Genomic DNA, 16,431 nt, shown 5'->3' with positions numbered 1-16,431 from the left:
CCCTTTACCACCCTGCATACATTATTTCTCCATATTTCTCCCCAAAAAAGAGCCACAGTAATCCAGTGACAGCCTGGTGTTAAATAGTGGTAACTCATATTTATTACAATTATATACAATCGTATTTTATATTTGAAATCTATACATGATCACACAGACGAGCACGCTTGCTTGGTGAGGACAGTGAGACTCAGTTGTTACAAGAATTGCTCCGCTAAGAGGCTCTGATGCAGTGAATAATATAATTGGACACCACCATTTTAACAGCCGAGAACACAATGCTGCAAATGAGAGGTTTTAAAGTTCACTGTTTTAATTTGTATATAGCCCCAATGGGGCAAAAAAAAAAAAAGGCTGGATTGGGCAAGAAGGGCCAGCGGTGTACCTCAGAGCTGGAATTGTTTTCTCTTCTGTAAAGACTGCCTTGCTGAAGCAGGTGCCTGTCACTGGGTAGGTGCAGGTCTCAACTGATCATTTAATATGGGTTTTCTCCTCATTTAGGGAGAAAAACAAGATAAGAACCATTGCAACAATTCAAAATTAACCAATTATTTCAGCATCTGATATCATCTCATTCAGGGCAGCTATAAATAAAATGTAAGATGTCAAAAACTGATGCGAGCTCCTTGTCTTTGGAGGAAGAAGGGTAGTAATTGGGATGAGTGGGGTCATCTTTTAAAGCCTTCTTTTACTGGGGAGCAATCAGTAACAAAGCCACCTGTTCTCATGCATTTTACTGTGGCCATGAAACCTGGACTTGGTCCCTAGCAAGAGGCCACTTTGAAGAGTGGAAGGGAGTGCGTGGGGTGGAAATAGTGTTCTTTGGACCCCACAAGAAATTTAGTGTTTTCAAATGCTAGGTAGTTTCAGGAATTTGAGGCTTGACGTAAGGCTTGGAAGAAGGTGGCTGAGACTGAGATCTGGTGAGAAATTCAGGATTAAAACGTTCTTTTTTGGTGACAGAATACCAATTAGTTTGAGAAATAAAATGGATATTTGGGGAAACAGTGAGAACTGCCTAGGGGATTATGTGGGGATTAAAGACTTGTGAAATCAAAGAGCTCGGGACAGAAAAGTTTCTGAAACTGAATGGAAGGACTCCAGGATACAGCAAAGAGGCTGACCACTTCAGGAGAGATGCTGGGAGTTTTTTTAGTAAGGGGACTTATGTAGTTGTGGGGCATGGTAAGGCGACTGGTCTTCCAGCCTAGGCAGTGACCCCAGCTCATGGGGAGAAGGTAGGTCTGGGAGGGAAGAAGAAGCCACTGCAACGCTGCACAGCCTTGTGGTGAAACAGGGCCCACCTTATTCACCGGGCAATCATGACCCTACTCAAGGTCAATCATGGAAGAATCACTGGAAGGGATGGTGGCACTCCACAAAATGGGAGAGGCACCGGGGACAGTGCAGGAGGCTAGGGAAGATGTACAGCAGCATCAGCAAAAGCCAGGGTGCTTTAGTCAATCTCGTTCTCATTGCTGGCCCCCTCAGGTCTTCGTAGCTTTTCCACTTGCTCATTAATCTGCCCATCCCCTCCTCTCCGGTCCTCAGTCTGGACACCCAGACATTCCTCCTCATCCACGTGGCTCACATCATCATCCTCATCGTCCTCTTCCTCCTCTTCATTCCTTTTGTTTTCCCTTTTCTCCTCCTCGCCCTGCACCTCCATCCGCACTTGGCTCTTGACATCGATCACCGCCTTGTTGCCTTCCTCGGTGCTCAGCAGATGGCAGCTGACCTTGGAACCCTCCGGGCTGTGGTTCTCCTTGACCGGTGAGGAGGTGGTGGACTCATTGCTGACGGGTGAGATGTCGCTGCTGCTGTTATGGTTGGCAACAGCAGGGTTGGAGGGTGAGCTTGGCTTCACTGGGATCTGCCATGACGGGATCTTAGGAGCCGAAGGGGAGGGAGGGAACTGCCTCCTTGGGGGAGAGAAGGGGGGGGGAAGAAAAGGAGAGAAAGGGGCTTTTATTAAAAACACTGAGGGGTTATCATTGGAGAGAACGGCATTTGTAATGGCGAAATCAGGTAAAGCAGGACTGAAACTTCAAGTCTCCTTTGTCATAAGTGAACAAGAACAAGGCCAGATCTTCAGCCAGAATCTCCAAGTGTTTTACAAGCACCCAATAATTGAGGCTACACACCAGTAATCTGAAGTACTGAAATGATCTTGTTCGGCCAATTTCACAGAGTAAGTTAGCACTCAGGAATGCTGCCTCTGGAAAGACATGAGTGGCCCTTTTAAAACAATCACTAATTAATTGGTAAGGAAAATTCCCACTGGAGCAAGAAGTCAGAGACATCAGCTCCTGGTACCTGAGCCAAGAAATTTCACCACCTGGCTCTTGCCTCCACTGTGATACACAGCTATTGCATGCTGGCTCATTACAATCCAGAGCCTATCTCCTAGTCCCAGCATGCACTTTACATGTTTGGGCCAGATCCTGGCTGTTGCAAACTGGTTCAGCTTCTCTGATTTGAATGGAGATGTACTGGCTTGCACCAGCTGAGAAGCTAGCTGCTCTGTCCTCAGCGAGTCCTCTCCAGGTGGGCTTTAAGGATTTGATAGTGCCAAGCTAATCCCAGCTCTGAAATGAGAACGTAAATACTAGGCTGGACAAATGTAAGTGCAGTGGGGAGCCCTGGTGCCCTCAGAAAGTGATCCATCATGAAGAATACAGCAAAAAGGCATGTCTGCTCTGGTACTCCCTACGCGTCCTTGCTTTTGTAACGTGGAAAGTGGGAGTATGAAGAGATATAGATCCCCCTCTGAAAAGGATGCTGTGTGACAGGGCGTTCTCATGCCACTCAGGTGAACTGGCAGTGCCATGGGCGAGAGCAGAGCAGACCAAAGCTGTCCGTTCTCCTACAGTGAGTCCTTGAACACAACACGGTCCATTTTCACAGACTGACCTAGGAACAGCAGTTGCTCTCACCTCCCTGTTCCCACAGCCACCACTAGTCACGGAAGAACTCTGCTGCTGATCTAACCTCCATCTCCTGCGAGTGCAATAAGCTAATGCCTGCATTATTCAACCAGTATCATAAATGCAATCAGCAAATTCAGCCTGGAGACTTTCTTGGCTCCAGTGTTGCTGCTGCCTCCTCACTGCAGAAACATTAGCCTTTTTGTTAAAAAAGCAACAGCAAAGTTTGCTCTCCCTAAAGCACCTACACCCCAGCATAAAAGAGTGATTTTTTCCTAATGGCAGACAGCTGTCCCCCTTGCCCACTCTGGAAAGCCACTTCTCATCTGCTGGTGGCCATCAGCAGATGGCAGAAAATGTACAAATGTAAAGATGGCCAAATGTACAAATCGAAGAGGGAACCCTCCTCAATAGAAAGACCAAGGGACAGGTAAGCCTCTTCGCTTCCTATTCATCCAGCCTGACAAGCAGAGGCCTAAGAAAGAAGACTGGGTCTGTAATCTCTGGGCAACCTTCCTGTTGCTGAAGAGATGTCGTTAACTAGTGCTCTCTCCCAGCAGTGATGCCACTATGACCCAACTTAACAGACAGTAACTTAGTATGTGTCCCCAGTCCTCCAAAGCTTTCTACTGTGACTGCTGGTGGGAACAGGAGGTGTGGCAAGAATTTAAAAGAATATTAAAGCCAATACACTCTTCAGACTTCTGAAAAGCATTCTTGCTGAAATTCAGAATATGTCTAGTCCAATCATAGATCGGTCTTTGAAGTCCATCTCTTAGGAAAGAGATGATTTGAGAAGACATAGTTGTGTGTGGAAGGAGGTAAGGGAGCCGTATCAGAGTGAAGGGATCAATAACTGAAAGGGTAAATAAACTCTTAAGTAGTGGTTTTAGAAAAAAAAGAATTCCTCAAAAACTGAGATCCCTCTCCCTAGGACTGTCCCACAGGCTGAGATTTCTATCACCTCATTTCAGACTTGTACAGTGTAAGATGTCTACATCTGAGCTAGCTAACGGAGAGAAAAAAACTCAGATAAAGTGCAATTCATCCTGGTTATGCCCTAACCATGAATGGGGCAGAGGAACTGTATCCACCAGTGGTTCTCTCTCTGTAACAGAATGTAGGTGGGTAGCTCACGTGTAGCCAACACCTCAAACTAGGTGAGAGGCATCCTCCCTGTGGTGAGTGGCAGAGAATTCCTCTATTGCAAACAAAAGGGAAAAATCTTATTAATTATTAATTGCCCAGAGCGCTCCGTGATTTAAGGCAAATTTGAAAAACATTCTGAGACCTGCAAATAGAAAGTGTAGCAGAGTGCAAAGTGGTATTATTAAAATAGCAATAACAGGATATAGAGCTAGTTCCTGTTGGAAACGTCTTTCCTCTCTATGACTAAGAGAATCCCAGAAAGCAACCCTTCCCCACACAACCATCTTCCATCAACATATTCGATCCATACCGGTTCAGGAGGAGTCCTTTTAATGAGTAGATCTCAGATTTCAGTTCATTAATATTCTGTGACTCCAGAATCCAGTTGGTGGAAGTTGTGGCCTATAACATGGAAAAGGAGATGTAAAGATCAAAGCATGAAGTGGGAGATAGCTCACAAATGACAATTTTTCTATCTTATCTTCCCTCTCCTCCCATCTGGGAATCTCAAGCTAACATACATAAGCTCTATCACTTAAAATCTCAGATCTGAGCAAAACGACTTCCACAATGAAAACGGACCTGGATGGATCCCCACAATGACCAGAAATAAAAATTGTTTCAAGGTGCTCAGACAATTCAAATATTTGCTTTCAGGTTAGAGGACTAATTAATCTTGTTTCCAACAACCATTGCTGAAGCATCTCAAGGGGACCTTTCTTTTTCCTTTAAAACGCAGCCAGCACTTGTGAGAATTCAGACAAAGCAAGCTCTGCACAGCATGTTTTCCTCCAATATGTCACACAGAGAAGAACACACAAAGACATAAACCAAATTATTTGCCATTGACCTATGGAATGATTTTTAGATAAGAACTAGGATCCTGAAAGGCAGTGGGAGTTGCACTGAATCAGGTCCTTTACTCTCTCCTGTGCCTGCAATTAGCTGAGGCATCAGATTCAAATATTATATATTAGCAACTGGTTTAAAACCACTCGCTCATTTCTCCTAAATCATGAAATAAAGTCGACTATCTGCATTCTGTGGTGTTTAGAGGTGGACTGATAAAGTGATGCTTGAAAGCTCCAAAAACTTTCCCCACTAGATCTGAACAATTAGAACTATGCTTGAGTTACCAGATTGTATCTCCAGGAAGCAGCTGGACTAGACACTGTCTCTCGGATATTTCAAAGCAATGAATGCAATTTGGTGGGGAAAGATAAGTAACTCTTGGAAGCCTGGTACAGCTGCTGTCAGCACTGCATCAGAATTGCTATGGGATATCAGGCAGAAATTAGAGTAAGGTAACAACTGAAGAGAACATGCTGCAGATAATACTTTTGGCAATTTTTCTTTTAACCCTTCTGGGAACTTGAGAAATGGGAACAGCACTCTGAAAGAGAGATCACAGCATGGTTATCCCATCCTATCACTGTAGCAGCTCCTGTAGCGATGGGCTGAGTGTGGGACCAAAAAAACCTCACATCTAGCACTTCCCATAGAAATTTCTTCTACAAGCCATTACGAATAAATCCATTCATGAGCATCTCTCCAGAGATACTCTTAGTAAATTCCCCGATGAAGGAAGCCAGGACTGGAATAACAAAAAACTCCTCCTTGCCAGCTCCTCCTAGACGTAGCCAGGATTGGTTGCTCCTACTCACTCCTCAACCAGACTTCAGCTAGTGCTGAACAGCCCTGAACACCTTCACAGCCAGCACTCCTCACAGGGACTTCTGGGCTGTGAACCCAGTGAGCCGGGAGAGGCTCAGCCTGTAGTAGCTGTGATATACACAGATGCGTTCCCCTGGGATTCACACTCCCAGCCCTCAGACAGCAAGAATCCAGGAGCCACTGTTCTGGCTCTCCAAGACCTTGAAAGCTACAGCAGCACATTAACAAGGGAGTGATTTCCACTCACTGGCCTGCAAAGGACTCAAATTTCCAAAACACATATGGTGCCAGATGCCTAGGATTTAGAAATAAAATCTGACATCTGGGGCTTTTTAGCCAGTCTCTTTAAAAAACAGTTGTAGAAAATTCAAGCCTTGAATTTTTATGTACGTTTTTTAATTACTTAAAGTCCCTCTTTTTAATTTTTTACAGCATGCCAGTAGGAGTTTGAAAAGCAGATATAAAAACTTACATTACAGCTGAGAAAACACAGCTTTTATTCTTTGGTTTGTGGGGTTGCCCAAGTTTTTCTTTGTACACATGAGGTTTAGATATCATAACAATGTGTGCTACCATTTCAGTGCAGGGGGTGGAGAGGGGGGAGGACAAACTTTAAGACTCTCTAAACCACCAAGACTCTTATGCCCTTTTCCCTTCTTAAAGCTCAACATGTGGCCTTAATCTTAACACTTACGACCTGAAAACAGTTTTCCAATTTCCGGACTGGCTCCAGGCCACCGACAGGCCACAGTTCCCAAGGAAAATTGAAGTGGAGTGTTGTGACCATAAACTGGCTTTCATGGTTGGGTTTACAGCTGTGCCACTGAGGGATTCCTACTGTACAGCGTGCACACCACATAGTCAGCTGTGGCCCACCAGTTACACACCATCAAAGGGTTTCTATGAGATTGAGGTATAGGTATGGGGAGAAGACAACCGCTCATGCTGCAGGTAGATCATAAGGCACGTGTAAGGGATTTAACAGTAGAAAGAAAATTCTCTCCCTGTATTAAGAGTACTGAAAGATGTCTGGAACCTGAATAATTCCAAATTTGTGAGTGAAAGGAAGACATCATCTCTTTGTGAGTGGTTCAAATCCATCCCGTCCCACATCTAACTAACACCTACTGCCTGACAGAATGCTTAGCTGCCAAGTACTTCAGAGACAAAAAGTACAAAGTCTCACTGCCAGAAAGAAAAACAATGTTGGTTAACAGTTGAAACACAGTTACCTGAAAACACAGGTAACTACACAAACCAGCCAAAACTGGTGGTTTTATTGCCAAGTTCAAGCCAGGAATCACGGGAAATGGGCCACTGTGAGTGCCTAATGTGATTGTGATGGGGCCACCTAGTACACTGAGATAACCAAAATTCTTGAAACAGGCAACCAAATAGTATGAATGTTCAGCCATTACCTGTTCTGGATCTGAGCAAGTGACTTACATACAGTATTTCAACTGTATGCTTGGCTGAACAGGAGTTAAGTCATTGTTTTGAATCAAAATACAAAGGTACAGGAGAAATATAAACATGTAAAATTACATATTTACAGAAAAAGACTGCACATCTGGCCTTTACACCTCTTTTGGTCACTGGACTAACAGGACGATTATTTCATTTCAATTGCATCTCAGAAGTTACAGAGCTGAGAACAGGTATAAGGCCTCAGACACAAATGCTGCATGCAAAGCCATATAATAAAGCCCTCTTAGAAGTCAGATATATGTCACTGGGTACCCAATTAATATCCAGGGCTTTAAACAGCCAGCCTATGGAAATGTCAAATGCAGAGAAACCAGTGGGGGATATGACAGAGATGAAGGCTGGATTGTGAACCTAATAAGGTGCTTTTCATGTGGACACGAAGCCATGCATCTTCTACAGATGGTGATGTTCTGAAGGTGAGGAGCTGGAGTTTGATACCTTAGAAGCAGCCAGTTCTTGGGTGAGCTCCTGAATTTTCTGTTGTTGCTGGATTAGCGATTCCTGGACAGCTGCTAAAGTCTTCTGTAACTGAGTCACTGTGAGGGAAAAAGCAGGAGAGTGTTAAACTGAGATACATGCACACACGTCCTTCCTGCTGTCTAGCTACAAAGATGCCTCTATTCCTACTATATCTAATTTATCTACGCCCGCCTGCTCGCTTTAATCCATATGATTTATCTGCACTATGGGTAATCTACCTGCACTGCATCTAACCTCCAGTATTTCTAGTTTATCTTTCCATTGTATAGATGTCTATAGAGCACAGTATATCCATCCAAAACCTCTCCCTTCTAATTATATTGGTTTATGATTTGTACATCTCCCTGAACTTATACAATGTTTGTATCATTTATCTACCTTGGGCCTCACACAGGCAAACTCTGGGGCTAACTCCAACCTGCAAAGAGGCTGGTCTCAGGATTGACCTTAAGGTATCACAAGAAATGAAAGATGCTTGTCTTCTCGCCCTCCACTAAAAAGTGTAATTAGCAGCCTCCTGCCCTGAACTCACCAGCTCCTTCACCCCCAATACGTTTACAAACACTGTTGAAAATCACGCTTTTCTTCCATCCCACCATATACTTTGTGTGTTTTCCCTTGTATTTCGAGAGAAAACCTAGTATTTCCCTCCTACACCCCAGCAAACACTGAAGATCAACTGTTGGACTCCAATTCCAGCTGCAAAAGAACTTTTTCTACTTTTGTACTTTATCCAAAGCTTCCAGGCAGTAAACAAGCTGATAAAATAAAATAAAATTAAAAGCTCTATTGGTGTGACAGGTAACAGCTAATCCAGACCATCATTAGGGCATCGGGTAATGAACAAGCACCCTATAGAGTCAATAACAGAGAAGGTGGCTAAGGTCAGGGAGGCACAGTAATTACAGACTTTCCTGACCCTGCCTTGGATTTTCAGATGGAAGGTGGGGGGAAAACACCACAAAAAAGCCCCTGAAAACATCAGAGAAGCAGAAATTAAAAATGAACTTTACAGCCCTCCGAAAGGCTGTCATTTTATTCCCCTTATTAATATTCTGAGGTTGGGAGCCTTTCCGTAAAAACATAATTAATTGAGGCCGCGCCGACAGTAAACAAGCAATTTCAAATTAAACCGAAATGACGGCGGCTTCATTTGCAAATGTGAACAGATTCTCAGAGCAGATAAATGAAGTCACCACATAAAGTGGTAGATGGAGGGAAAGAAGAGGGTGGGGGTCTTGGCAGAATGGAGGATGCAGGGAGAAGGGCTTTGAGGGGTGAATTGATGGAGTCATTAATCTTTACCTGTCTGTGTCACACTGCCACTCATCTCAGCAATGTTTGACTCAATCCTCTGAAGTTGTTTCCTATCTTCTTTGCCTCCCATGATGAGAGGGAGCAGGTATTTCTGCATGGAGGACATAAACTTTTTTTACAAAACAGGGATATGCAAAGTGGTCTCTCTAATCTTCCTCAAAGTCCACCACCCAAACCCCATCTTTTATCACATAGCCAGAGATTATTTATCCACACACCTGGCTGAGAAAATAAATTCCTCCTAAATTAGGTATTAAAAGAAGCTGCTGAAGAGAAGATGCAAGACCTCTGGTTATATTTTTGGGGGTGCTGAAAAACAGTTCCTAACTCTGTTTAAGGTTTCCTGGGACGGCTCTCACTCCAGAGAAACATCGATGACATATAGATGTCAGATTCAGATTTCAGATTTTCTGTTCTCAAACGTGAACACACTGATGTTGAACAATATTTGAGCTCCATCAACAAGAAAATAAATGCAGAAGTTGGGGGAAGAGGGGAAAGGCCCTGAAAAGGACAGAGGAAGCATAAGAGAGGGAATGAGAGTTGTTGTAAAATCTTGTGAACCCTGGTGTTAGGAGGGTTAGAGTTGCAGAGGGAAAAGCAGAGATCTGAAGAAACAGGGATCTGGAGAAAAAGGAAATGGAGCAGAGTTAGCGACAGTACAAGAGAACTACGGAATGAGAGCAAAAGAAAGGGAGAACCAAGCTACTACAGGAAGCAAGGCAGCTCCCTGACCCTGTACACAGCCATGAAATCTACATTATTCTGCCCCTGCAGAGGCTTGTCTTCATCTATTAGGTCCCAACTCTCCCCTAACAGCCATAGATCCTTCTGCAGCACTGCACACAGGAATTGTTTATGTACTCTAAGATGAACACGTCCAAGTGCAACATGGCAGGTGAAGAAGAGTGAGAGAAGGATGGTCTAGGATGTAGAAACAACTCTGATAGTGCCTATCAATTCTTCATCCTGGCTTTTGCTGCATGTACACACACTGTAGGGGCATACATACAGAACCATTTCGAGACGGAGCTGATTATCCAAACTGACATGTGTGGGACAGCACTCTTTTACACTTAATAGCATTGGTTTAAGATTTCACTGTCGCTGTACACAGCTCTTAGCCTCACAAAGCATATGTATGCACATATGTTTACACTCAGACATTCTGAAAACCAAATAGCTTTTGATGACTTTCATAAGCAGTTCTCTTTTAGTCCTTACAAAACACACATGGACAACTATGTCTTATCCTAGCATCCTATCTTGCATTTAGAAATCACTATTTGCAAACTCCCTCAAAATGCCACGGAGGGCAGAGGGAATTTATCAACTGTCTCCAAAGATTTCTTACTCCTATAAAAGAATATGGGTCTCTGTTAGGCACACAATATGTCTTATGAGGTTTGGATAGACAGCAGAGCAAGATCTGTAAACAAAGAATACAGCAGTGAGATGTATTAACAGCATCAGTGACATTACACCAAAAATTTTATGTAAATCATCAATATGTGTTAGAGATGTGTCATTTAGCAACAGCAATATGTTAAGGTTTGCAAGGCCCAGCAGCTGTTGTCTCCACATCTCTCTGGACACTGAGCAGCCTCACCATACTTTGCAAGAATGAAAAGATCAGTAAGGTTGGCATCACTGCTTTCATATAAAAAACAAGGGGATAACATAGTTTCAAAAGAGCCATCCTCTTAAGTCATGTAATTTCACTTGCATAGATGGAACAAGTTGTTAAATCTGGCCTCCCTCTCTTACCCTGAGACCCAGGAAATTAGCAACAGAATGGAACAAGAAAAGTAGTTTTAAAAAAGATGGTCAACACTTGATTTGTAAAATAGATTTTACTGCAAAAGGCAGTAGGATTATCTAATGTCACTTACCACAGTATTGGAAAGCACATCCAGAGTGAGAGAGTATGTTCAATCAGAGGAACATTGCTCAAGAAATAAGAAATAAGGTGTACTCTACAGTACACAAGCAAACATGCACTTGCTCTCCCTAGTTCTAAGCACACTGGAGTAGAACTATGGGATGTATGGTAGAGCTAGAAGTTAGCACCTTCTTTTCAGCCTTCTCATCAGTCAAAGAGGACTCATTGCTAATCCATGGTGCAGGATCAGCAGTGTACAAACCATTAGACTCTGGCTATGACAGTAATGCTGCTGGCCAATGCTGAGAAAATCCCTTTACTGACCTGTCCTCAGTTTCCCCAGTTTAAAAGAATATATACATACATGAATCAAATGACCTTGTTTCTGGCAGTTTGAGATCCACTGCCGAAAACTAGTTTTGTTTCCTTGCCATTTTTTGTCTCTTCATTTCCATGTGAAGTGTCTACATTTCTCACATATACCAATGGCAGTGTCAGTACAAGCTGAGATGATCCACCAACTTGGAAACAACGTGATCATTTGGATACAAGCAGAATAATATCGTTCTCTCAGAGTACAGAGTAAGGTGTTGGAGCAGTGAGGGAGACATTACCTTGTACAGCTGATGGAAGCCAAAGGCAATTCCTGCCATTATGATAGCCAAAGCCCCATAATCTCGCCATCTGGAGCCAGGTGGACCTAAAGGCCAAAATCAAGAAATAAGCATAGTCAGAACTGCAGGTGATAACATTTTCAACTGGTTTCCTGATATGCCCATTTTATCAGAGAAAAAAGCAATGAATAATGCCATTTCTGTTTCTTAGCTGGCATAGATTTAATGAACAGGGGGCATTTGGATGCTGGTAGCCCTTCAGGTACAGTGTACAGGATCCTGTCCTTAGGACACTGAAGCATCTATCCAGACCAGCATTGATACTGGCCTTGCTCAAGGTGTCAAAGGGAGACAAATCACATCAGCAACTAATAAAGTTCCATCAAGCTGTTTTTCTCTACTCTTTCCTTACAGAAGGCACTCCGCACTCACCCCAGACAACTACGGTGTTAAGTGCTAGCTAAGGTTAACTCATTACTTGAATACCGATTACTCTTCATAATTGTAATTCTTTTAAATAGGGACAAAACCAGAAACTCAAAAGAGTGCAGGAAAAAAAAAGAGGGAAGCGTTTAGAGGAAGAAGAGAAATCTATTAGGGCAATAAATGGGTTTATGAAGGCTGTGTCAGCAATTACAGACTGTTTCAATAAGGAACGATCCAGTGTCTTTCAAGCCTGAATTACAAATAGGGACCAAAGCACATACAAACAGCAAAGAAAAAATATGCAATTAAATATCTACAGAGAGAGAGGTAACGGAGAAGAGAAAGGATTGAGATATTTAACACACAATTCTGCACAGAGGCTTAGAGACTCAACAGAGCAGAGCAAAGATATGGCACAGTCTGCTCCTCCGAGCAGAATTAGAAGACACCTGTAGTTTTCCACCAGCTTTATCCTTCTACCTCCCTCGCAGTTCCCTTAGTGAATCTTGCACTGCCCCCGGTTTTCTGTAATAATAACGGGGATGCAGAGTGATCTTTCCTGAAGTTCAGTGGCAGGATGTGGGCAGAAGTGATGAGGGGGAGGCTGGTGTGCAGTTTCCAACCAGACAGACCCAAATCTACATGGGATCTACGATGTCTAGGAAATGCATTCTGTTCTCCAACGTTTCAACTCGGGCATAACTGGCCGAAATGCCTGGAAGCCTGTCTCCTTTCAGTTGGTTCACCTATTGTCAGTTTTCTTGTTGCAGAGGTCTCCCACAGGCATTTCATTGCAATAGTTATTCCTAATTCCAGCCCTCAGGCCCTACAGACAGACACTGACTCAAATACTGGCACCCCTAGCTTCTTGCTACATCTCAGGATACAGTTCCTCAGATGATCCGCTGGCTAGAAATACGAACGAATTAAAACAGCTCTGCCAGAACCCAGGAATAGTGTCACCAGCAGTATTTTGGGTTGCTGTGGTTGCAGCTTTGGAGCTTAGGCACATGATCAAATTATCATAACTTTTTAACTTAATGAGTTAAAACACGTCAGCTAAGCTGCGGTAACTGGCTGTGTACATGTCAGGATTGAAAATGATCCTTGGCTAGTCTTGCTGCAAACCCCAGTCCTCCACCCCACTTCCCCCTCCTTGCTCTGCTCCCACTGTCATTTCTGGTACCTGAATTCTCCTGGACGTCCAATTCTCTGCCTTGAACTTCAAGGATCTTTCTGTGACGCTGCAACTCATTCCAGGCTGAGCTGCCTATTGCAAAGGGTTAATTAATCTCAGAGGGTCGGTGGGTCCAGCTGTGGCCTGTCCATGGCAGCCCACGGCTGTCCCTCACTGTCCCCAGCCGTGACGACCTCTGAGCAGGATGGAGAGACACCTGTAGCACCCGGTCTGCTTTGCCCTTTCACCTCACTCATCTCTCCCTCCGTTCCTCTAATGCTGGAGCTAAGAACATTTTATTGCCCCCTGGTTTTCATTATTAATGAAAAGGGACCAGAATGATCTTTCCTAAAGTTCAGAGAGTCTATAAAGACAAGAAGCCGAAATGCCATTTTACTCGTTTTAGAGATGTGTGAAATAATTCTGTCTTGTGGCAAAAAAAAAAGTGAGGGGGGTGGAGAGGAAAACTGAGTGAGGGACACAGTAAAGGCTCTGCGCTGACCACATCAACATTACGATGTTATGAAGAATGTCACAGCTCTGCCTGAAATCTACATTCAATCTTCCTTTTTGTCTGTGGTGGAGGGAGGGCGAGAAGTTTCTCAGCTCACACTGACTTTGCATATCCCCAATTTCCCCACTCGTAAAATTGAAAAAATATTCAGAAGAAGTGAAAAAGCATTAATAGTCTAGATACTCCTGAGTTTAGGTACTGAAATCCTCCTGAAGGAGATCCGCTGCGTAATGGGGATATAACAAACATACAGAGACCCTCAAAATGCAGATAGAAGTGACGTTTTCTCCAGCTGTAAATCTTTTGTTTTTCTTCTTTTCTGTAAGTATATTTAATTCTCACAACAGCAACTGTAAATTGCACCTCCAGAGCAAATACTCACTATTTTTAAGATCCCCATCTGTCTCAGAATTAGGTTTCCTGATCTCAATTAATTAGGCCTCCTGCATCCAAGTAAGGTCATCACTAGCAGCCATCACTAGTACTCACATCTAAAACCATACAAACTGAGGCCAGAAAAGGTGATTTTTCAAGAGTAAACAGCAAACCCATGCTAAGGAGTTGGGGAAAAAATAAGGAGTCCAAATTCTAGTTACTGTTTTCAACTGTAGGAGAAAACAGGCTGTATTTTACAGCCTCCCACCTCATGAAGACACAGGGGTGGGAGAAGACGCATGGACACATGGAGAGAAGAAGATCCAAATGGCAAGAAGATGAGTCCTTGGAGTTCTGTTTTAAGCAGGTGTAAAATCTCTACAAAATACCATACGTGGAGACCATAAACCCCATGGGGAAGAGCACAGACAATACCTGGATGATAAGCATGCAGATTTGCACACCTAGCTCAGAAACTCCCCCGAGTTTGCATGTAATTACGAGGGTTAGAAAGGCAAAAAATATATACACATAAACCCAATTAATCATTTAAATATTTAAAGTCAGATTTTTGTCCTCACTGCTGGATTAGTATATTTCATAACGCCAACAGCAGACAGCCCTGTTTTTTTACTGGGGGTTCATTTTAGAGCATGTTTAAACTAGTCAGATTGAGTGATGCTTCCAGCAACTAATCGCATGTCAAATAAAAGATATTTTATGTAATAAATTACCGCTACAAGTAATTCAGATGTCATTTATCAGTTTTATTATCAGTCAGGCAAAGTCTTGTTTCTCTATATTAATCAAATTCAAGCTTTTTTTAAGCTTTTTTTTTTTTTTTTTAAGCAGTTTTGACACCTCTTGGCAAAAGTACAAACCATGGGGAAGGAATTACTCCTCCAGAACAGGGAGGAGAAATAGTAGAGATAATATTAAGCTAAAACACAGTGTCTAGAAACTTTAAAAACTTAATTATTTTCTCTTTCCCCCAAAAGTTACTTAAGCCAAACACAGGAGAAGTTCAGCATACAACAACTATGCTACTCTGAGGCTTACAAATACACTTCTTTAACTCTTTAAGAGTAAGAAAGCACTTACAGTGGTAACAGCTATTTCCAGCAAAAGATTTGAATATTAAGTAATACCTACACCATCAGTACAATTTCTGCAAAAGGAAGTATTTAAGTGGTATAAGTTATTTCCTGCAACTTTAAAAATGAGAACAGCCTCAGTCAACTACGGCAGGAGTTGATCAAGCAAATAAAATCAAAAGATGTGTGTAGGGCTTAGTGCTCTGACTCACAAGAGTGGACATCTTACACCAGAGTTGCTGGCAGGATCACCCACTCCTTTCCTGCTGAATGAACTCTTGAGATAGTTCTGAAGCCATCCCAAACTTCTGCACTCCTAACCCATAGTTTTAACAATTTTTAAACATGAAGCAGCAACACCTTGGTGTAAGGGAGACAGAGAGAAATTACATTTCACTAGCCACTACTTTTCAGCACAGCACCTCCTCAACCATTTCTTCTCTCCCTCCCCCCCCCCCCTTTTTTTTTTTTGCTCTGCTGACATAATTTTCTCTCTCTAGTCTTGTGGTTTAAAGGTGTCAAAACTAATCAAAAAACCAGTAACCGGAAGAAAAAAAAAATCAAACCCAAAGCGGTTTGGAGTCTTCAAGACTTAAACTCCAGCACATTAGATGCTGCTTCACAGGAAACTCAGAAGTCTTCTCTAGGAAAACCAAATGCAGCCAATAATCTCATCACTTCTTCCAGAGTAAGTTGTTTCCATCCACAAATCAACTTTTAGATTCAAGTGTCTACCTATCTCATTAGTCCTTTAGATATACTTTTGAACTTCAAACCTCGAAGCATTCCAACGCTAAAGTAATGAATACTCTGTAAGAATATAAGCATAACAGATAGACAGGAAACAGAGTATCTGTCTTATACATGACAACGCCTGACAAATCTGTGAAAGAAAAATTGACTTAGTAAACTGTCACAGAAACAACTGTCCTGGAGCAGATTTGGACCAATTCAGCAATATTCATTACAACAATACTAGCATCTGTACAACAATAACCTACAGCAAACCCAGCACCTGAAAAGAGCACTGAGCCACACCTATGAGGACTCTGATCAGGGCCTCTGCACAGTCTCATCCTTCAGCTCTAGAGAAATTCACATTTTCTTCTTGCAGTTCCGACGCCACAGAAAGCATTTAACAGGAAAACACCGAGATGGATCCATCATTAACAACACCAGTGCTACACCAGTCAAGGACCAGAATTGAGCACAGATGACATCTAATCAAAACAAATGTTTTGGTTAAACGAATACCACGTATATTTAGCTATTAATTCTTTTTATAGATTCATTTAAAGGTTAAATAGAAGGTCT

The 16,431-nt window shown here is 42.7% G+C and overlaps 1 protein-coding gene across 1 annotated transcript in view; it reads right to left on the bottom strand.

Moving 5' to 3' along the window:
- Positions 1-74: 74 nt before the first annotated feature.
- The window catches only part of PEX14 (peroxisomal biogenesis factor 14), a 77,820-nt gene continuing 61,463 nt past the window's right edge, over positions 75-16,431 (bottom strand). The window contains exons 5-9 of the mRNA XM_083802623.1: positions 11,532-11,617; positions 9,024-9,126; positions 7,677-7,774; positions 4,387-4,478; positions 75-1,922 (exon numbers count right to left, since the gene is read on the bottom strand). Coding sequence (XP_083658749.1) covers positions 1,457-1,922; positions 4,387-4,478; positions 7,677-7,774; positions 9,024-9,126; positions 11,532-11,617 — 845 coding nt within the window. The 3' untranslated portion in view covers positions 75-1,456. The remainder of the gene's footprint in view (positions 1,923-4,386; positions 4,479-7,676; positions 7,775-9,023; positions 9,127-11,531; positions 11,618-16,431) is intronic.

Source organism: Anser anser (assembly GCF_964211835.1).
Source record: "Anser anser genome assembly, chromosome: 17".
In the NCBI taxonomy this organism is placed as follows: Eukaryota; Metazoa; Chordata; class Aves; order Anseriformes; family Anatidae; genus Anser; species Anser anser.
Note: the sequence above shows the minus strand (reverse complement) of the source record. Positions and strands in the feature narration are given on the sequence as shown.